The 23,716-nt window shown below is 38.7% G+C and overlaps 2 protein-coding genes and 1 long non-coding RNA gene across 4 annotated transcripts in view; 2 read left to right on the top strand and 1 right to left on the bottom strand.

The window, feature by feature from the left end:
* Positions 1-9,689, top strand: part of ogre (optic ganglion reduced) — a 15,639-nt gene extending 5,950 nt beyond the window's left edge. For both annotated transcript variants that reach the window (XM_089264138.1, XM_089264137.1), the window contains 5 exons: positions 2,991-3,480; positions 5,763-5,870; positions 7,842-7,997; positions 8,080-8,432; positions 9,297-9,689. In XM_089264138.1, the coding sequence (XP_089120264.1) occupies positions 3,232-3,480; positions 5,763-5,870; positions 7,842-7,997; positions 8,080-8,432; positions 9,297-9,519 (1,089 nt within the window). In that variant the 5' untranslated portion in view covers positions 2,991-3,231 and the 3' untranslated portion in view covers positions 9,520-9,689. The remainder of the gene's footprint in view (positions 1-2,990; positions 3,481-5,762; positions 5,871-7,841; positions 7,998-8,079; positions 8,433-9,296) is intronic.
* Positions 1-20,215, bottom strand: part of LOC149090582 (uncharacterized) — a 24,532-nt gene extending 4,317 nt beyond the window's left edge. Inside the window, exon 1 of the long non-coding RNA XR_016197360.1 lies at positions 19,990-20,215. This is a non-coding gene — a long non-coding RNA (uncharacterized LOC149090582). The remainder of the gene's footprint in view (positions 1-19,989) is intronic.
* On the top strand, positions 13,930-23,716 carry LOC108658349 (uncharacterized). The gene is made up of 4 exons (XM_089264101.1): positions 13,930-15,067; positions 16,451-17,433; positions 17,513-18,513; positions 20,377-23,716. Exons 1-4 carry the CDS (start codon positions 13,976-13,978, stop codon positions 21,450-21,452), a joined length of 4,152 nt encoding a protein of 1,383 aa, XP_089120227.1. The 5' UTR covers positions 13,930-13,975; the 3' UTR covers positions 21,453-23,716.

Here is a 23,716-nt window from a genome sequence, read left to right as displayed (position 1 = left end):
ATAATGTCAATTAGGAGTCATGAATTGATGCGCTCAAAACTAGATTATTGTGACACACATCATCATCTCTCTCACTCTCTCTCTCTCTCTCTCTCTCTCTCTCTCTCTCTCTCTCTCTCTCTCTCTCTCTCTCTCTCTCGCTCTCTCTCTCTCTCTCCTTCTCTCTCTCTCTCTCGCTCTCTCAATCTCAGTGTTGCCTTTAGAAGTCACCAAATTAAATTAGTTCAATGCTTACAAACATTTTTCAGTTTGGTAAGTTTCTTATCAGCTTCAACGGAACGAAAAACTCTTTAGTTCTATTAATAGAAACAATCAACAGATTATTTGAGTTGTTTCTGGGAATCTGGGAGCCTTCAAAAATTCCATAATTTTTAAAAGGTTTCTCTCTCTCTCTCTGTCTCTCTCTCACTCTGCCTCTCTCTCTCTCTCTCTCTGTCTCTCTCTCTCTCTCTGTCTCTCTCTCTCTCTCTCTGTCTCTCTCTCTCTCTCTCTCTCTCTCTCTCTCTCTCTCTCTCTCTCAATCTTATCATACACCTATCCTATCCTTCACTCTACCAGATTGCTCTCTCTCTGTATCCCTCTGCTTCCATGCTCTCTCTTTCATTCCCACTCAGCCTCTTCTCTCTTTCCCCACCGTCTCTATCTAAACTTCTCGTTCTCGCTATCTCTCTCCCCTCCTATCTCTTTTTCTATCTTTCTTTCACACATTCCCTCAGTTTCATTTTTTTCTCTCTCTCTCTCTCTTTCTCCCTCTCTATCTATCTCTATCTCCCTCAGCCTCTTCGCTCATTCAGCCTCTTTCTCTCTCTTTCTCACTTTCTGCCTTTCTATCGGTCCTTCAGCCACACTCCCACTTTTTGTCTCCCTCACTTATTGAGATACTCAGTTTCTCATACTCTCATATTATGTCCCCATTCATTCAATTCAATCTCACTCTTTCTCTATCTTCTCCCTCTCTCTCTCTCTCTCTCTCTCTCTCTCTCTCTCTCTCTCTCCCTCTCTCTCATATGGTTATATATATTCCATTTCTCTGTTTGCTCTAGTTCAATTTAACTTCAAATCTATTGTATATCTGTATGTCACTGTAGCTTTATACTTTCCCAAAATTCTCATTCTATCTCTCTTTTCCTTTTTGTCCCTGTCTCTCCCAAAGCGCCATTCCTTTGCAATTTTCAAATTCTGCTTTATGTGACATTCTGAAATGTTTGATCCCATTTAAGTTGACACCCAGAATGAAGAATGAATCAAATAATTGAATTAGTTTATGCAAACTGATCTAAATTAAGTCTAAATATGATAATTCCACAATTGCAGAGCTTTTTCATAGTTAACTTGTGGAAAAGTGAAAAAAAAGAAGTGACTTTTAGCAATCATCTGATAAACTTACTCACAGTCCAAACAAATATTTAAAAAAAAATTCATCACTTGTCAACAGGAGAGATTTTTGCTCATACTCAGTCGAAAAGCCAATACACCCCTTTTGCACATCATCGACAGAGTATTAAGATGGCAATTGCTTTGGGCAATCGATTGCTGCTTGAATGAGAATGAAAAGACTTAAGTGGAAGATCGGGTCAAGCGTATAAAGATCGAGTCGAGTGCATTCAACTCTCAATTGGGGAAAGAGAGGGTAAGTGCGAGAGAGAGAGAGAGAGAGGGATGGACATCGAACAAGTGGAACAAATGGCAATTGGATAGATTTAAATGATGGCACGCATCAATTTCTCTCAGTGCAGCGCATTTGCCTTTAATTGAAATTGAAGCCGTCTGCAGATTCTATTAGTTGATTTACGTTCTTGCTCAATCACACAATAGCACACACACACACACACACACCCATGCTGGCACGCCCCCTGCTGCCCTTTCTCCCATTTGTTTTCACTTTACGAGTCGCGTGTTTGTCTTCAGATAGCGTGAAACAAACAAAAAATTTACATTTTTCGGCCGACTTCAATCGGAGGCGTGCAACACGTTTTCCAATCAAACTAAATGTACCGATCCCCAAAGATACTCGAATACTATATGTACACATACATACGTATATCTACATATCTATGGAGACATAGATATAGTCAGAGATAGAGCAGGTTGTACATAGATAGATAGATAGATAGATAGATAGATAGAACTCGTGTTATTTAAACGACCTTCACACACAACGATACGGACGGACGGATGTGTGGGCGAGGCGGGCAGGAAGAGAGGGATTTCCTAGATGGGGAAAAACGAACCGACGAGCAACCCAGACAATTTGAGCAGGAATTTTAATTTAATTAGAGCTTCGAGATATATATAGATAGCAAATATCGGGCAAAGACTGTAAAAGTACGACTTTGGCTCTCAATTTGATACGGAGGTATATATTTTTCTTTTACCTAAGTTTTTGTTATCCTACCCATTGAAACTGAGATTAGAATGATTTTCTTAACATTTGTATAACAGCCAGAAGGAGGCGTGGGAGAACCCATAATGTATATAAATATATTTTTGACCGTATTAGTTACTCTGTTCCGTCTATCCGTCCATATGCTCATACGTCATAAGATTGATGTAGAGTCTATGAATTTTACACCTGTTGTACTTTATTCATACTTCAGTCGAATTCGCTATGCTAAATATATAGATATATGTATAAGAAACCTTATATAAGACGTATAAATCGAAGATTTTGTTCCACAGCAAAAAAACTTAATTCTGACTTTTGATTTATATATTGTATACTGTATATATTATATATTATATTATAATGCACTTTTTATACTTTTTTCCACGAATCTCTCGTTTCTCTCTGTATATCTTCTTCTCTTGCTTTCCCTCTTTCTCTCTCTCTCTCTCTCTCTCTCTCTCTCTCTAACTCACTCTCTCTCTCTCTCTCCCTCTCTTTCTCTCTCTCTCTCTCTATCTCTCTCTTTTAATGCTTCTACAAGTCTACATCGAATCTACATTCCAGAACCTAGTTTTTAACATCTCTCCAATTTGTCTATTTACAGTTTGATACATTGATATGCATCGCGTTGTCTGATTAGCAGAAACAACAACAACAGCAGCAATAAACGAAAGACGAGGCGACAATACGAGCCGTAAACTCAACGCAATTTGCCAACAACGCGACATTTTGCAACACTGTCGAAGCGGCTTTTTTCTTTCCTGAATACTCGCTTCAGCTGAAGCTCGATTCCACCGCAACTCTCCACACTCTCCACAGACTCAGCGAATTGAAATTGTGCCAAAATGTATAAGCTATTGGGTAGCCTGAAGAGCTACCTCAAATGGCAGGACATCCAGACGGATAATGCAGTCTTCCGGCTCCACAACTCCTTCACAACGGTACTTTTGCTTACCTGCAGCCTGATCATCACGGCCACCCAGTATGTCGGCCAGCCGATCAGCTGCATCGTCAATGGCATACCGCCGCATGTGGTCAACACCTTTTGCTGGATTCACAGTACGTTCACCATGCCGGATGCGTTCAATCGACAGGTGAGAAGTCTACACAACTCTACAAGAGCATTCAAATACCCATTAGTCGCTTAAGTTTAACATTTTTCACAATTCTACAAAAAAGTCTACACAAAGAGGTTTTGTGCTAAGTTTGAATCATAATTTATAGTGGAATGCTAGGAACAGTCAATGATTTTAAGTGTCTGTAGGTTTCTTCAAATTTAAGTAAAATCTACAAAGTCTACACTACTCTCCGCAAGTGTTCCTTAAATATATTGCTAAATTTAAAGTGACAAATAACAGGTAATCGCATTATATGGCAAAAATCAACCATTTTGCAAAGTCTACACTAGTCTCCAAAATAATCATTTCTATAGTTTATAATTAATTCCATTGGATATCATTTAATAGACCGCATCAAACGTTCCAATACGCTCACGACGTAGTTTTGGCATGGTCTACACAAGTCTCCACAAGTCAATATACAAATTTTCCAATTGCACTTTAATCAAACAAACTTCAGCAAACCTTGTAAATATCATGTTTACAAACTCTACGCAAGTCTCCATACGTTCCACATGCTAACGAAGTATTCTTTCAAACTCTACACAAGTCTCCAAAAATAATTATATAAATTTTCCGATTGCACTTCAATCAAACAAACTTCAGCAAACCTTGTAAATATCATGTTTACAAACTCTACGCAAGTCTCCATATGTTCCACATGCTAACGAAGTATTCTTTCAAACTCTACACAAGTCTCCACAAATAATTATATAAATTTTCCAATTGCACTTCAATCAAACAAACTTCAGCAAGCCTTGTAAATATCATGTTTACAAACTCTACGCAAGTCTCCAAATATAGTAAGTGCGCCTTTTAAGTCACGCAATCGCGAAACTTCAGCGCAGCTTCCCAGAATTCGCCATCTTTTCTGCTTCACTGGAGTCTTGTCTTGCCTTGCTTGGTTTCATTATTTTCAACTGCTTCTTCTTCGCCTTTTTCTTCGTCCTCTTCCACACATCCTTATGTAGGCCGATCACGTTCAACGTTGTCTCATTTGTATGATGTGTAATACACGCTGTAGGCCCGTTTATGGATGCCTCGCATAAATATGTGCATATTTATACGCTCCGGCTATAAAGCAATTATAAACGGGGCGTTGTAGCTCCAAATTCTGCTTCGTGTGATCCAAAAACAGAAGAAGAAAATGAAACCAAAATACAAAACAATGAACAAAAAACCGATTAACAACGACACGAAAATTGAATATCCCGCGGGCAGCCTTTCGCTGATGCACATATCTCATATTTCAACAGGGGCAATGTTTTGTGATTTCGTGGAACCTTCAACGCAGACGAAGAACATGTCCTTGCGCTTAAGGCAGAGCACATCAAAATTCTCAGGCAGTTTGTCAATGGAATGGAAGAAAGAAAGAATTTGGATATTGAGCCAGAAAGGAAATCATTAGAGAGTCAGAGAGCTTGGGGGTTCAATAGAGACTCAATATCTACAGAAAATCTAAAAAAGAAGCGCCTATTAGCTTTCCACGTCTAACACTCAACTGTTATATACTGTTATACCAGTTATCAGAACAGTTTCTTTTAGCATAAAACGTTTAAACTGAATTTATTTCATATATCAACAACATATAATAGACTCTGTTTAAAATTTTAACTGTTATACGGCTTATTAAATACTACACAAACTGTAACTTGCTTTAAGTGAATTTTATAACAAAGGATACGAAAATTGTATACAATTTTTGTCTACTACTATATCACAACAATGTAGTATAACAGTAAGCATTATGACAGTTATTAATCATAATAATCAACCTTTATTATAGCAGTAAATTATATTAACAATAAGTGCTCCATGAATTGTGCATCATAAGCCAGCAAGCTTTGATTATAACAGAACAGTATAACAGTTGTGCAGCTGTAGAAAGCGAGCTTAAGAATTTATATATGTTCGAATTAATCACATCCCATTGAAAATCCATATGCTTTGCACAACTGTTTTATGATATGAAAACTGTTATACTGCTATAAACAATTAAAATATTTAAAAATATTTTATTATAGTTAAACAGTTGTATTTAAACTGTATAACACATTAATCGTTGGCTGTCACAAATGCAACTGTTATACTACCGTTATAATACATCTTTTGGCTTTAAACTATATGTCGATCAACGGTTTGGCTGATTCCAATATTCATTGAAAACTGTTATACTGCCACTTTTACTGTTATATTGCAGAAAGCTCCCTCGTAGAGTATATAGCATATCTAATTCTTTCCATATCTTCCCTCTCAAGGTCGGCCGTGAGGTGGCACATCCTGGCGTTGCCAACGACTTCAATGACAAGGATGCCCGGAAATACTATACCTACTATCAATGGGTGTGCTTTGTGCTCTTCTTCCAGGTAAGCACAGCAACAGCTATACAAAAGAGCTCTGCCACTCTAATTAGTATGCCCCAACCAACCCCGCCCTCAAGCTGGAACCCCCCTCGCTTTGGTCTGCATTTGTAATAGGGTATTTGAAAGTAGAGATATCTCTCTCACGTTTTTGTTTGACGTTTTGACGATTTCCTTCTCTCTGTGCTCGTGGTCTCAATTGCTACGCAGATGCCAAAGCATACACATACGTATATACATATATATGTATATATACACACACATTCATAAGACACGCACAACAAGCTGTACTTCAATGAAGCCTAATTGAATGCGTGCGTTGGCTTTCGATCTATGGAGGGGCGAGGGGGAGGCTGTGGAGGCGTGCATGCGTTTGTGAAACGTAGAAAGAGAGAGAGAGAGAGGGAGAGAGAGAGAGAGAGAGAGCGAGAGAGAGAGAGAAGTATCAGCTAATGCCTAACCATTGATTGGTGGGGGGAGAGGGGGGAGGGGGAGCACGCACAGTTCATTGTATTGCCAAGCACGCGCAATCAAGCATGATTGCGCGTCTGTTGCGCAACACGCAACACACAATCAGCAACAACAACAACAACAACAACAACAACAGTTGCTAAACACCAAAGACAGCAGCAGCAGCAAACACTTGCGAAATGCCAGAATACTAAATTCCAATGGATTAATGACTTGCTAAATACCAACAACAACAACAACAACTGGCAGTACAACAACAACAACAGCAACAACTATGAAAGAACACATCTAACTTCTGTTGAAAGTCAAACAGCAACTGTTGAAACTCTCCACAAGTAAGAGCTCTTGGCCAATGTTTGCGTGTAGTTGATTAACAATCTGGCAAAGCTGAAGAGTACAGTAAAGACTGCCTATAATGGACGCTGCAAGGAATTTTGAATTGAACTTACAGCTATTTAACGGAAATTGGTATTAGCTTATGTAGACTTTTACAGACTGCTGAAGTTATTATATTGAACTTATTATATGTCTATTCTATATAAAGAGTGCAAAGACTCAAAAGTTTTGGGATCACGCTGAAAGCTTTATATGGAATCTATAAGTAAAACACTGATGCTAAAGACGAATATATTGAGAGGCTTACAATTAGTAAGAGCTGCCTACGATGAACAGAGGAAAAGCTTTTGAATTGAGCTTAAAGCGCTTTGCTGCAAATTAATGTTAACTAATGTTAACTAACATAGTGTAAAACCATAACACTGCTGCTAAATACAGAGGCATTGAGGGACTTAGAACCAGTAAAAGCTGCTTACAATGACAAGAGCAAAAAGCTTTTGAGTGCAGCTTAAAGCTCTGCAAGGCAAATACAGCCTTTGAACAGTCTCAGCTAAATTCAAATGAAATTTTGATCCTCCCCATTCTCGCATTAAAAACTCTTAACTTTATATACTCTAGCATTTTTCGAAGAAGTATTACTTGGAGCTTATAAAAAAATGTTATAGAAAACTTATGAAGTTTATAGCAAAAAACACTCATAGAAAATATTTATATATCTATGAATATTTTAATATATATCTCAAATAGTGTTCATTGAGCTTATCAGGAAGAAGTATTATTTAGAGTTTATACAAAAAATTGTATAGAAAACTTATGAGCATTATAACAAAAAACCCTCATAGAAAATATTTATATATCTATGAATATTTTAATGTATATTTCAAATAGTGCTCATTGAGCTTATCAGGAAGAAGTATTACTTAGAGTAAAAAAAAAAAAATGTTATAGAAAACTTATGAACTTTATAACAAAAAAAACCCTCATAGAAAATATTTATACATCAATGAATATTTTAATATATATTTCAAATAGTGCTCATTGAGCTTATCACTAATTTGATGGGGTTAGCTGTATATGAATTTCTTTTTGATGATAATTTATAGTACTCCTTTCATATTGAAATTTGTATAGTCATATAAATATATATCTTTGTCTCTCTCCATTCTATAGGCCATGGCCTGCTATACTCCAAAGTTTTTGTGGAACAAATTCGAGGGCGGTCTGATGCGCATGATTGTCATGGGTCTGAACATCACGATCTGCACGAACGAGGAGAAGGAGGCCAAGCGCGATGCACTGCTCGACTATCTCATCAAGCATGTGAAGGTGAGCACGAATGCCCGAATCCAATTCGGAGCTCAAACATTATGCATATAATATTATTGGATATCCATTGTATCGATTGCAGCGTCATAAACTGTATGCCATACGCTATTGGGCCTGCGAGGTGCTCTGCTTCATCAATATTGTGGTTCAGATGTATTTGATGAATCGTTTCTTTGACGGCGAGTTCATATCGTATGGCACGAATATAATGGGCTTATCGGATGTGCCGCAGGAACAGCGTATGGATCCCATGGTCTATGTCTTTCCGCGCGTCACCAAATGCATTTTCCATAAATACGGTGCCGGTGGATCGCTGCAAACGCACGATTCCCTATGCATATTGCCGCTGAATATTGTCAATGAGAAGACCTATGTGTTCATCTGGTTCTGGTATTGGATACTACTCGTACTGCTCGTTGGACTGATGATATTCCGGTACATACATATATAAATTGTTATACGTATATAACTAAGACTGTTGCTCTAGTCTATGTTAGCTAAATGAACTGTTGTACATAGTTCCAACTGCTGTTAAGGTTTATGTTAGTTTGACAATTAATTTCAGTTGCTGTTAAGGCTCATGTTAGTTTACCCATTTACTGTTTAACATATAGCATATTTAGCTAGTCTTCATTTTAATGTTCATTTTAGTAAGATTAGTAATGATCGATGTACACAATTCATAATTTAAAGGCTTTAGCTTAACATGTATAGAGTTCATGTTACGTAGAGTAACCGCTAGACATAACATATTTATGTATAATTACATCTACTGTTAGACAGCCAGCTAAGCGCTTCTAAACTAGATTTCTGCTCTAGTTGCTGTTAAAATTTATGTTGGTTACAGTTAATTTAAATTTAAATTCTATTCTATTCCATCACATTTCGCTAATCATTCTAATTTCCGCTAACTTCATAAATTCTACTTGCTCTCAGGCAAATAACTAAATTGTTGCGCTATATAAATATTAATTTGATTAATGTCGCTATTTACACCAGCACTGTTAACTCTTTAGCTAAGCTGTAAACTCTTTCTGCTGCACTGTTAACACGCTTAACGTACAGGTTCCCCGTCTGACAGCGCAGTTTCGTTGAGTTTTGCTTAACATGGCACTGTTGAGCGCCTGCTTGCAGCTAACAGACAGAGCGCTGTTTATTACAGTGCTGTTGCTGAGCTAGTTAACAGCGAGTAAAACTGTCTGTTAAATGTTTAAAGAGCCTTTTGGCCGCAATTTAAATTTGAGTAATATTCTCTTTAAAATAAATGTAATTGAAACTATTTTCTCCATATATTTACAGTGCCTGCATCATCTTCATGCCCAAGTTCCGGCCGCGTCTATTGAATGCACGCAATCGCATGATTCCCATGGAGACCTGCCGCACGCTTTCGCGCCGCTTGGACATTGGCGATTGGTGGCTAATATATATGCTGGGTCGCAATCTGGATCCGGTTATATATAAAGAGGTGATGGGCGAGTTCGCCAAGCAGGTGGAGCCGGCGAAAAACGATCGCAACAAGTAAACGAGCAGGAGAGCGAGCGAGATAGAGAGATAACCTCTGGATGATTATATTCATAATTACTATTATTTAGCAAAAATCAAGACAATTAGCTGAAGAAAACAGAAGCAAGAAAAAGACAATCCATGCAAAAATCATTTCCACCCACTCGAGAAGAAGAAGAGGAAGAAGAAGACGCAAAAGAAAGAAACTCTTAATCAATGATCACAACTCAAATTCTAAGAAAAAACAAAAAAACAACAAAAACTGTTTAAATATTTATGCATAAACATTTTTTAAACAGTTTTTTATTTCTTTCTTTTTTGCTTAAAATTAAAACATTTTTTTTTTATTACTTTTAAATTAAATTTAATGTATAGCATGTAAAATATAAAAACGAAAACAAAAGTTACGGCCCCAAAAAATTCTAAAAAAAAACTATATATACATATATATAGATATATCTAGAGATATATATAATATATATACATATATATTTTTGGATTCTTATGAAATTAAGCGCAACTTGCAACTGCCAAGCAAAAATCAGCAACAACAACAATTTATAACGCTCTTATAATACGAGAAAACAAATAAATATTGCTTTTGAGTCTTTCATAATAAATCATAACATAACAAAATACTGATAAAACTGAACAATTTCAAAGCGTTTTGCTGGCAAATATTAAATGTTAAGTTTTTTGTATAGTTTTAGGCAAAAATTGCAAGATTTTTTTATAAAACTAAAGCAAAATATATATATGTATACATATATGTGTGTTTATACAAAAGTATATGAAATAAACTATATAACTGGCGAAAATCAACTTGTTTTCTTATAATTTAAATTCTAATAACGTTTCATAATTTAAATATATATTCAAAAAGTTAGGTTAGAATTTTTCTAACTTAAATATATCTAGTTTCCATCGCATTAAAACTAAATCCTTGTAAAAAACCATGTTGGGATTAGAGGAATATAAGCCGAACTAAATTAAATTCATTTTTCTAACAATATCAATAATTCAAAAATCAATTTGCAAATTAACGTTAACGAAGCTTCGTTAAGTTCGTTTAATGCTCACTTAACGAAATGTCGTCAAGTGAGTAACGTAAGCAAGCATTCGCGCGTGCAACGCAATATGCTCACTTCTAGTACTAAAATGAGTAACGCGAACGCATGAATGCGCAACGTAAAGCCAAACTGCGTAAGGCATTAAACTAATGCAGTAAATTGTTGCAAAACTCAATTAAATAAAACCAAAACGAATTAGAATAAGTGATAAAAATGTGATGACAAGTGTAAGTGCTAATGCTTATGCGAAAGCGTATAAATAACCACAAATCGGAAAACCAACAAAACGAAAACAAATGCAGAATAATGTTTTGTCAGTCGCGCGTGCGGGTGTAAGTGAGCGTGCGGGTGTGTGAGTGTGTGTGTGTGTAAAAGCGTGTGCGTGTGAGTGCGAAGCAGTTAAAAACGCAGCGAAAATCTGCTGCATAGAGCCAAAATAAACGCGCAAAAGCTAGACGAAAAAATATAAACATAACACGACTGGGTGTATGTGTGTGTGAGAGAGAGAGTGGGTGGTTGGGTGGCATAGAGAGGTTACCATTATAGTTATTGGCCTTACTTACATACATATATATGTAAACACAGAGCACCGCAATTTTGGTTTCTCTTTTGTTTTCATATTGTGTTAATTTGGTCCCTTGCGTGAGAGAGTATGTGTGCATGGAATTTAGCGACGCCTGCTGGCACCAAATTCAACCCCCAATGCCCCTGCTCCTAGCTAACGGGCGCAGCACCAACAACAACAATAGGAACATCACACCACCAACCCAAAACGCCAACCACCACCCCCTGACGACAACTACCATGAAAATTGACTCTCGGTCGAACGAAGGTGATGTTATAGTTGTTGTTGTTGTTGTTGGGGTGTTAAGCTAAAATAACAAGCGGCAGCAGCAGCAGCAGCAGCAGCAGCGCCGTAATTCAAAAACTGTCGAAATAAAACGGCTCTGCGCTCCACTCTTGACTTGTCTTTCCTTCTTTCTCTTTCTTTCTCTCTCTCACCCTGTCGTTCTGCATTGCTCAGCTCGTCACTCTGATGCGCATTATATTGCTCACTCACTCCTCTTTCTCTCTCACTCCCTTGCGACGCTTATTATGCCGCAGCCAAAAGTTTAGCTCCAAGCGCCCTGTCCTTTATAATTGGGTGTACGCTTTGTATGAGTGTATGTATGAGTGTGTGAACGAAGGCGAATCGTAAGCCCAAAAAGAAGAGGCACAAAGCAGCAACGAAAAACAACTGGCACTCAAAGCGAACAATAGCCAACGCAATTTCATTTGCTGTTGAGTAATTATTTCGCTTGTGCGAGACAAATAAAATGTTGTATTTAATTAAAACAAGAAATTGAAATCGAATTTTAATTGCTGTGCTGTGAATTCGTTGGCTGCTTAAAATTGTGCGCAAATTGCGCGCTGCGCAACACCGGCCGGCAGCCGTCTTCCGTTTGGCAACACTGTCAGTGTTGTTTGCCGCCTGTGCGTGTATGCAACCCTGTGTGCCGAGCACACGAATCTGAGTGTGAAAGCGTGTGGTCGAAAAATTAAGAACAGCAACAAAAAACGTAAGGTCCAAAACGGCTCTCTTTGTATGAGTAGCAGCAGCAGCGGTAAAAAAAAAAAAAAATGCTCGCGGGGGAGCAAAGCAAATTGACAGCAGTAGCAGCACCAGCAGCAGAAGCAGAGGCAGCAGAGCAGCGCAGCCGCTAATCTTTTGCTGTCGCGTCGCGTCGCAAAAGCAAAATCACGCAGAGCCAATAAAAGCAAAAAATACAAAAATATAAATATACAAATATATATAGATATATAATTATACATATACATTTGTATATACATATATATAAAATTTCCATACCCAAAAATAACCAAAAAATTTTCAAGTTTGACGTTTTTATGGTGTGTGAAAAACGACACGGGAACAAGGAATAGGCCACAAAAACTGAAAGCAAAGCTAAAGAATAAGGCAAAAGAAGAGGAAGCAGCAGCAATTGTAGCAGCGAAAAGCGTGCAAAGGCGACAGGAAAAAGGTCAAAATGAGTGTGGTGTGTGCAAGATAGAAGAAGAATAATCATGGAATCAATGAAAATGGAGCAAATGTGAAAAACTTGTGGAAAAGCTAAAATTAATTTTTGTTGTTTTTGTTCACGCGCGCGTATTTGCGTTTGTGTGCGTGCGTGCGTCCGTGCGTGTGAGTGTGCCAGTCAGCCAGCGTGTGTGCCTGTGTGCGTATGTGTGTGTTTGTGAGCAAAAGGCGAGAGTGAGAGTGTGAGTGCGAGCGAGGCAAGCAAACAGGCAGGAAGGGACCTAAAGTATTTTGTAAAACGCATTTACTAATTAAATACAAATACAAAAAGTGAATATAAATATATATATATACATGTGCATGGATATATATACGAATTCACACAAATATATACACATGTATGTGTATATATATTTAGATGTGAATGTTTGGAATAATTGCACGAGTTAGAAGAGACGGCGAAACAGCTGCACGAGCATTTGATGAATGGCAATTCAAAAAGGAAATCAATAATAATAACAATAACAATCAACGCCTCTAAAGTGTCCCCACCTCACATCTTCCTCTTATTCTTTTACTTATAGTTGTTGCTGGTGTTGTTGGAACGTATGCAATGTGTTGTTCTCTTTTCTTTTTTTTGTTGTTTTTTTTTGAATGCAACTAAAAGAAACAAGAACTAAAAATAATAATAAAAATTATACAAATATCGAGATATACAAATATAAATGAATAAAATGTGTAAAGCCAACGAATGCGCCTTAGCAGCCGCAGCCGCCGCAGCAGCAGTCGAAGAAGCGCCACACAGCGTCGCAGCAGCAGCCGCCAACGCCGCCAACGCGTGGAAAGCAGCAAAAAGCAACGCATGACCGAACGACGCGGCGACGTTCACAAAAAGCGAAGCAAAGCAAAGCAAAGCGAAACAATTGCTTCAAACTAAAGCGAGAGAAGAGTGCAACAAAAGAGAGCAGCATAAAAAGAACGAACAAATCGTATGCAAAACAAAAACACAAAAAGCACACACACACACGGGATAAATAATAACAATAACAATAACAATAATAAAAGCAAACACAAAACCAACAACAAAGCCGATAGGCAATAGAGAATAGCCGTAGAAATAGAACAACAAAACGAAGTAACGTGCAATAACTAAAACAAAAAATAAAAAAAAAGAAGAAAAACTCTAGCAAAAGGCAAGCAACGCTAAACGCACACAAAAAGGAGCGAGTCAGAGAGCAAGTGAGAGCAAAACTTGCGAAAAGGAAGAGAATACGAAAGGAAGGCAGCAGGAAAATAGCAGCAGCAGCAACAAAAACAACAACAGCAGGAGCAGTTGAGCTTTCAGTGTTGTTGTTGTTGGTGGTGGTGGTGGTGGCGTTGGTGTTGCCATGGCCAGCAGCAGCAGCAGCAGCAGCGCAACAAATGCAGTCAGCAGCAACGCAACTGCGCTGCCTTCACTCTTTGCCGGCAGCAATAGCAACAACAACAGCAGCAGTAATAATAATATTAGCAGCGGCTGCGCTGCCGCCGTCAACGTCGCGGCCAAAGATATGGACGGACTGATTGCCATCAATGATAGCGCATTATCGCAACAAATCGAATTTATACTACAAGATGCTCCCATGGAGCAGGATGACGAGCAGCAGCAGCTGCAACTGCAGCAGCAGCTCAATATGGCAGCAGCAGCGACGGCGGCAGCAGCTGCGTCCAAGCTCGACAACCACCCACCGACAACAACAAATGCAACAATAACGACAACAACAACAAACAGCGCTTCCGCCTACATCAACCATAATAGCTGCAGCAACAGCAGCAGCAGCAACAACAACAACAACAATCATATAAATAGCCACAACAACAACAACAGCAGTTTGAGTGTTGAGGATCAGCAGCAATTGTTGCTGCAGCAGCATCGTGCACAACAGCAACAACAACAACAACAACAACAGCAGCAGCAGCAGCAACATCATCTGCTGAACGGCCGTCGCATTATCATTCAATCGACGGGCAACGGTGCCGGCTCCGTGATGGCTGCCAGCGACATCAAGGAGGAGCAGCAGGAGCTCGAGGATGAGCCCGAGGATGAGGAGGAGGAGGAAGAGGAAGATCCAGAGCTTAACGATGAGAATCTGCAGGACATCGAAGAGGAGGCGCAGGCAGCCGAAGCTGATGAGGAGCCGGAAACGGCAACGCATTTGCAGCAACATCACCACCAACATCATCATCATCTTCATAATCAGCAGCAGCAACATCATCTGCATCAGCAGCAGCAGCAGCAGCACCATCATCAGCAACAGCAACATCTACAGCAGCAGCATCAACAACAACAACAACAGCAACAGCATTTGCAAACGCAAGTCAAGCTGGAGCTGGACGAGCTGCCCGACGAAGATGAGGAGGAGGAGGAGGAGGATGAGGATGAGCAAATGCAGGAGCAGCAGCCAGCGCAGCAGCAACAGCAGCAGCAACAACAAATTGAGGTATAAAGCATGGAAATGGTTTAATTATTATAATTACTTGAGTAATTCGAATTGAGTGGAGAAGAAAACTGAAGAAATTTGAAGAATTAAGGAACATAAATTAGGTTCTTTGAAATATTTGAGGAGTAATTAAGAAAAGGGAGAATTTAGACTGATTAAGGGACGATTACAAATACTTGAGTAATTCGAATTAAAAGTAGAGCAAAAAAATGTTAGTAAGCAATTTGTCAAGTCAAACTAACTAAGAAATAAGCACAGCTGACTAATTGAATGCGTAGGTCTAGCTCTAGCTATAGATCATACTTTCTCGGGAATGTAGTAAATACATTCTAAGCAAATTTCGTATACTCAGACTAAAAACAGCTTTTCTTTAACTCACTCGAAGTGCACTTAATGTGAGCAATTAAAATGTTTAAGCTGATTTCCAAGTACACTTAAGTTAAATGTGTTGTGATAGTCGATTGCTCAGCTGTTTTTCTGTTTCTTCAAACTGACTAATTTAATGGAATATGACGAGCAACACTTAAATGATTAATAGGTAAAGGTTTAGGCGTAGTTAAGGAATTTCGCTGCACTCAACTAATTATTATAGCAAATGACGGAGAAACAATGAAGCAAAGCAATTGAAGATTCATATGGTTAACAATCTCTTTTTCAATTACTGACTCAATTGTTTATTTGATTGGTATAACTAGACTAAAACTAGGTTTTAAAAGTTAAAAGGGATTAGCAATGCTTAAGTTACTTTTTTTTTTTTTATCACTAACTCTTTGTCTAAAAGTGAAATGAAACAATTGAAAGTAATTAATTTTTATTCAGAATTAAATATAGAATTAATAATCTTTAAAAAAGAGCATAAATTATTATCATTTTCTCAATTTTTCTTCAAATTTATAGTAGATAAATTAGAAATTCATAATCACAGTAGTAGAACTTTACTCCTGTTATTAAAAAAAAAAAATTTAGTACTCTTGAAATTGAACAATTAAGTAAATGTCACGCAAAATACTCAAAAGTAATTGAAATCTATATAGATAGGAAAATGCTTAGCAAATTGCTTAGGTAATACTCTAAAATTGAAAAATAATTATGCTAGGCAATTCTATTTTCTACCAAAAATCGTAAATAATTTAAAAAAAATTAATTTCATTGAATATTTACTCAAATTGTTACAATGAGTAATTACAAAAGTAATCAAGAATTACAAGTTTAGTTTAGTTCATTTAATTGAGCTGATGAGAGAGCAAATGTTTCAGAGTTACCTTATGGTAATGCTAAATTGCTAGTGATTCAACAGTTTCGCAATGAGTCAAGTAATTGAAAGTAATTATCGTTGATTTTGGCACTAATCGACATCTGTGTTTGGCCTCTCTCCATCGACAGTCACTGCAACAGCAACTGGAGTACTCGACAACGGCCCAGCAGCTGGTGCTGCCAGCGGGCAGCATTGTGAGCACCACGACGCGCGCACTGGCAGTACCGGTGTCGGAGGCGGCGCTGGTACAGCTGCAGCGGCGTCCCGTCTACATCAGCAATGCGACAATGAGCAGTCTGACGGGCGCCACCTATGTGCGAATGCCGGCGGCGGCTGTCATCAGTCGCAGTCCGATGACGGTGCTCAATGTGGTGCAGCAGACGGGCGGACCCACCGCACAGCTCATACTGCAAACGGCGCAGGCAACGCAGGCGGCGCCACAGCCAACGGCAAACGTTGCGGCAGTAGCAGCAGCGCCGTCGCCCAGCAACGAGCAACAGTTGGCGGCGATGGCACTAGCACAACAACAGCAGCAGCAACAGCAGCAACAACAGCAGCAACAACAGCAGCAGCAGCAGCAACAACAGCAGCAGCAGCAGCAACAACAGCAGCAGCAACAACAACAACAACAACATCAGTCCATCAAGCCAGCGCCTGCCACCAGCAATGTGGCCACATCAACGACCAGCTATCAGTGCATGGAATGTGTGGAAAAGTTCGATTCAAAGGAGCTCTTTGATATCCATCGCAGCGGGCACGCCAACAACATGAAGTGCGCCATCTGCAACATGGTACTGAAATCGCTGAAGAACTATGAGAAGCATTGTCTACGCTGCAAGCCCTACGAGTGCCAAATTTGCGGCCGTGTTGTACGCTTTCGTCCCAACTTCATAAAGCATATGCGCGTGCATACGGGCCAGCAGTCGGAGCGGCACAAATACAAGTGCGAGGTGTGCCACAAGGAGTTCATGAGCTTTGAGTACTTTAAGGTCCACAAGAAGATCCACAATGAGAACGTGAATCTCACCTGTGAGATTTGTGGCAAGGTGTTTAGCGCGTTGGCCTCGCTGCGCGGCCATTCGAAGCTCCACTCGGGCGTCAAGCTGCACAAGTGAGTGGATAGATTATATAATATATATAGCTAGCTCGTTTCTATAACTATCTCTCTCTCTCTCTCCCGTTTGTTGCAGATGCGACGTGTGTGGCAAGGGCTTTGGCCAGCGCTACAATCTGAAAATTCATGCACGCACGCACACGGGCGACTTTCCCTTTGAGTGCAAGGTGTGCAAGAAGAAGCTGCATACGCAGTCGTCGCTGCAGACGCATATGCAGGTGCATTTGCGTGATCAGCCCAAAGGCGGCGCTGCCAGCAGCAGCAGCAGCAGCGGCGGCGGCAGCGGCAGCAACAACAACAATAATAACAATGCTGTGACAGCAGCAACAGCCAATGTTAAGCTGGAGCCCGAACTGGAGCAGGCCAGCAGCAGTCTCCAGCAGCAGCAGCAGCAACAACTTCATCTGCAACAGCAACAACACGAAATGGACCTGGACGATCAGTCCGGCCTGAGCGATGAGGAGACGGAGAGCGCTGTTAACAATTTGACCAATAATCGTTTAACCACCGGCGAGGACTCCTCCAATGAGTCCTCATCGAATGCCTCGCTACAGCAGCCGCACTCCTCAGCCAGCTCAACGCACTCGCACTCACAGCAGCAACAACAGCAACAGCAACAGCAGCAGCAGCAGCAGCAACATCAACAACAGCAATATATTGTATCCACACCCACGCGCACCATTGTCATTAAAAACTATATGCAGCAGCAGCAACAGCAGCAGCAGCCGCAGCAACAGCAGTCGGATAATCCAAACGGCAATGGCAACTGCTCGAGCGTGCTGCACACACAGGTCATACAGAGCGGTGCAGGCACCAGCAACGGCCATCACATCATCAACGCCACCAGCAATGCCAACAGCAATAGCCACGCGAACAGCAATGGCAACAGCAGCAGCGGCAGCAGCAGCAACAGCAGCAGCAGCAATAGCAACAACAACAACAGCGGCGGCGGCGGCAGCGGCAATGTTGCAACTGCGACCAGCAATTTGGCACAGCAATTGTTGCGCAAAACGCCGATCATTCACTCGACGGGCACGCTCAGCTCTGCGCTGGCCAGCGTGGTGCAGCAAACGGGCGGTAAGTAACGAAGTAGCGAATAAACGGAAGGCAGATGTAGAAGAACTAAGGGATAATGCATGGGAGAAAGGAGGCAGAGAGAAGGCACTATGAGGAGCGTCTATCTATATAAAGTCAACTGAATAATGTGAAATAATGTACTGAAATTCTGTTGTAATTAACTGTAACTGTTATTTCGAGCAACAACATGGGATTTATAACAATCCATTTGTCATTTAAATTTGCCCTAAAATTAGCAAGTTGAATTCTATTTAAAAAGCAATTCAAATTAGAAGTGAAATGTAGCTAAGGGCCAAAACATGTCGAGTCAAGCGTTAAGATTAACGAGGAAATTTTAAAGGAAAGGAAGAACTGAGAAGAAGAAAAGAAGAAGAAGGAGCTCAAATTTTAAATATATAAGAATCTCTGAAAATAGCGTATGAGATGCAACGAGAAAAGTGGAGAGTGGAGAGTGGAGAGTAGAAAACGTAATGAATGGCATGAAACGAACACGAAAGGAACATGAGAATGAAAGCAAACGAATGTTGTCTTAAGAACAGTAACAAATATATATAGATGTATATATATAGAGTAGTATATAGAGAGGAAAAGCGAAAGTGCTTTGCAAAATGTATGTATAATATAGAGAGGAACAAGCAAAACTGTTATACGAAATGCTGGAGGGAAGCAGTTATACAAATTTGCCTTAAATGTATGTATAGTGGATGTATAGTGGAAAATAGATTTAGGAATTATAGAGCAATATTTATATCATTTATAAATGGACTGACCAAGGGATTTACAGGAGTGTACAATATTTCATATTATGTATTTCTATCTATAACATTTGATGCTTATATTTTATATTTATGTACATTTAAAATATAAAATATGTAGTTTATCTCATTCTCATCATCTCATTCATAATTCTTAATATTGAGCCAATGTTTGTTTCATATAAATCATAATTTCTTTTGTAAGTCCATTGTGGCCGATTATATTGCTGGAATCTATAATCTCTATGATATAGATATAATATCTATCATATATCTCTATATGATAGTCTATTCTATCTCTATAATAATTTCTATGATATAGATATAATCTCTATCATATATCTCTATATGATAGTCTATTCTATCTCTATAATAATTTACTAATCTCTATAATCTACTCCATTCAGATGCATATATGGATATTTTGAGCATTTGTATCAATTTAAATGTAATTTGAAACCTTGGCTGCATAGTTGTAAATTCTTATAGCAAAACCTTGCTAGGGAATGTCATTCTAGATCAAAATGTATTACCCACTTAATAGATAAATGTTAGTTCTCTTATGTTATAGATTCTATATTATGTATAATATTTTATATATTCTATATCATATATTATACTTTATATATATTATATATTATGTATTGTATATCATATATTATATAGCTAGCTTGGTAGATAAATCATGTAAATTCTTGTAAAATATGTAGAGCTCACTTACTTGTGCCACGACGCTGCGGTTCATCTAGTCTAGAAGAATAGAAGATAGAAGATAGAACATAATTAGCTTTAGTTGTGTATGAATTCCAAAATTAGTTAATCGAAAATCTCTTTTAAGCTTCACAGCTCCACAATTTGTATTATTAATACTGCCTTAAAAATGAATTTGCAAATAACTCCACTTTGATACATTATATTTAAGCTATACAAGTTTTTCCTGTGTAACATTTGATGTACGAGCAAAGGCATACTAATCTATTCCCATTTAGCTTATAAAGAACCTGACGTATATATGAGGTGTTCGATTCCAGTTAGCATACACGACTATCGCTAGTTAGTCTGTGCTTAGTTGTCGCTTGACTAATGCCTGCTTTTGTTCTGCTTTCAGTTGGTTCGCCGGCGCAATCGCCGTCATCTTCATCCACATCGTGTTCCTCCACCGTGCTGGTGTCCAAGGCGACGGGGGTGCCCCTGTCTATAGCCTCATCTGCGGCACTGGGCGGCTCCACAATAATACGCAGCACGCGCAATCATCAACAGCAGCAGCAGCAGCAACAGCAGCAGCAGCAACAACAGCAGCAGCAGCAACAGCAGCAGGCAACGAGCAATTGCAGCAGCAGCAATGTGCGTGCTGTGGCTGGACAGCAACAGCCGCGTAATAACCACCGAAACCACCACCGACGTCGTCATCTGGCGGATATGGACGATGATGATGATGATGATGATAATAATAATGAGGAGGATGAGACGAGCGTGCAGTTGCGCGCAGCCACCAATGGACATCATCATCATCAGCAGCAGCAACAACAACAACAACAACAACAACAGCAACAGCAGCTAAATCACAATCATAATCACAACCACCAACATCATAATCACCAACAGCCGCATCATCAGCAGCAACAGCAGCAACAACAACAGCAACAACATCATAACCATCAGCATCACAATCATTTCGATGATGATGATGATGATGAGAAATCCTCACCGTCCTTGGCCACAGCGGCCATTATCAAAGTGGAACCGAATCTCTATTCATCCGGCTCTGGCGATAATTCCAACGATATGTTCATCAAAGAGGAGGTTATGTTCGAAGATTCCGCCGCACCGCACTCGCCCCAATCGCCGCCCAGTTCGAAGTTTCGCATATCGAATTTCGAGAATGATTTGGTCGATCATCATGTGGACCTCAGTCATTCGCTGCCGCCATACGGCAATCTATTCGAACCGCACTCCATACCCGACAGCATACCCGTGCAGCTCTATCCGGACGACGACGATGACTTTCGGCTGGATCACAGCTCGCTGGGCGGCCTCCACAATACGTCATCGTCGACGACCGACGGCGATTTCATCAAAAAGGAATGGGTCTATGGCACCGGCACCAGCAGCTATGCGATGAACGGCAAGTTCGATGATGACAGCGATGCCCTCTGCGATGCGGCCAACTTTATATACAATTGAGTGGAAGCCAATTGGGAGCGAATGTGGAGAAGGAAACGGCAGTGGTTGAGGCGTGTGCACGATGTGGCCATGTCGTGCAGCTGATCCTGGATAGGGCAATGGGAGGAGATGGAGGAGGAAGCGGAGGAGGAGGAGGAGAAGCAGCAGCAGGAATAGAAGGAGAAGGAAGATGTGGAGCAGGAGAAGCAGCAGCTGCAGCAGCAACAATAAAATTCGAAATATTGACGCACATACACACACACACACACATACATACACATACATACATACACACACCTAATATGTTTGTGTGCTTGCATACATATACGTATATATATATATATATATAGATATCTGTGTATGTATGTATATATATATATATGTATCTGCCCATTTATCCTTAACGAATATATATGTATCTATAGATATGTATATGTATTTAGAGAGAGATTATGTTTTTTTCTTCCTGTATACACCTATATACATAACATATATGTATATAAACATATATATATTTGCTATCTCTGTCGCGCTCGTGATCTTAACGTGATCTTAAACTAAATCAATGTGTAAAACGTATTTGTAACTGTATTTTGTAGTTGTTTCTATATAATTGAAAAAGGATAAAAAAAACAAACAAAAAAAAACTAAAACTAAAAAGCAAAAAAAAACAAAAAAAAAAAAAGGAAAAGAAATATGGATAAAGCAGCATTTGCTCTGCTATCCGATGTACGAGTATATATAGCTGTCTCTTTCACACACACACACAAGCAAATTACACGAACCGTGTCTGTCTGTCTTGCTCTGTCTCTGTCTATCTCCGTCTCTCTGTGTCTTGGTGTGCAGTTCGTTTAGAAATTGCCTTGCTTCTAGTCTATCTATCTCTCTCTCTCTCTCTGTCATTCTCTCTCTCTATATGTGTGTCCCTCTCTCTGTCTTACATTGTATTGCGCTCTCTTACTATATGTGTTTGCTTATTTTCGCACGCCCTACAATATTTGGTTTGCCTTTGATCTCGTTTACATTTAAATTTTCTGCTTTCATTCGAAATTCTATTGAAAAAAAAAAAAAATTATTAATAATTATAAATTATATACATAAATTTTCATTTGAGCTGTTGCTAGGCGTGCATATCCTTAATGTTTTCTTCTTCTTTTTTCTTTCATTCAGTATTTTTTTTCCGAAACCAAATTTAACTTAAGATTTAAAGAGCTAAGAATTCTCATTTAATGTTTTTTTTTTTTTTTTTTTTTTTTGTTTGTCAAATCTTGTCAGTATTTTGTTCATATTTCTCTCTCGCTCTATATATGATGACAAATAAGTTCCAATTCAATATAACACCTCCCCCATCATCCGCTAATGCTAATGTGCAATTCTTCCAAGAAAAATCCATGCCACGCCCCACCCTGCTACACCCGTCCCCTTTCCCCATGCGCCAACTTTTTGATTTGTATTATTATCCTTGAACTCGAAGAAGAAGAAGAGTATGAAAAGTAGAGAGTTTTTTGTTTTGTGCTTTAAGAACTTAAATTGAAATTATTGTGGTTTCCTTAATTAGCGATTAAGTTATAAATTTATAAATTTTAATTAAACACACACACATATACATACTTACATACATACATGCATACACATATATATGCTACTTATATGTCTAATATAATATAATATAATATAATATATATATAGAGAGGGCGATTTATATTTAAGCGCTTATTTTTTTCATAGTCCTAAGCTCAAGAGCATGCTTTATGTACACAAACACACACACACACACATACATACATACATATATACACACACACCCATACACCTCTATACATATATAGCTTATATAATATATTTATAGCTACGTTCATGATCTTAACATATATAATACATATATATATATATACATATAGAAATATATACAAAACTTATTTTTTGCATTTAATGAAACATTTTTTTTTTATTATTGAATTAACAAGTTTTTCTTTTGTGTTTTGCCAATTTCCTTTGCTTTCGTTTGTATTTGCCTTTTGAAGCATGTAAAAATATTACATATATATATATATATATCTGAATTGAAACATGTGTATATACATGGCCAGCAACGTACGCAACAAACACGTTGTAAAATCTAATAACAAATACAAAAAAAAATATATATATATATATTAAAATAAAAATAAAATAAAAAAGAGTTGAAAACAAGTTTTTAGCGCAAATTGAAACTAACAAAAATTTATTCAAAGCATTTAATGTTAACAAATAACAACAAATAGTTGTTAAAAAAAAAAAACAAA

This window comes from Drosophila navojoa, chromosome X (genome assembly GCF_054131105.1).
Source record: "Drosophila navojoa isolate 15081-1374.11 chromosome X, UAZ_NAV_1.0, whole genome shotgun sequence".
Classification (NCBI taxonomy): Eukaryota; Metazoa; Arthropoda; class Insecta; order Diptera; family Drosophilidae; genus Drosophila; species Drosophila navojoa.
The sequence above is the reverse complement of the archived record's forward strand: the minus strand, read 5'-3'. Positions and strand labels throughout refer to the sequence as shown.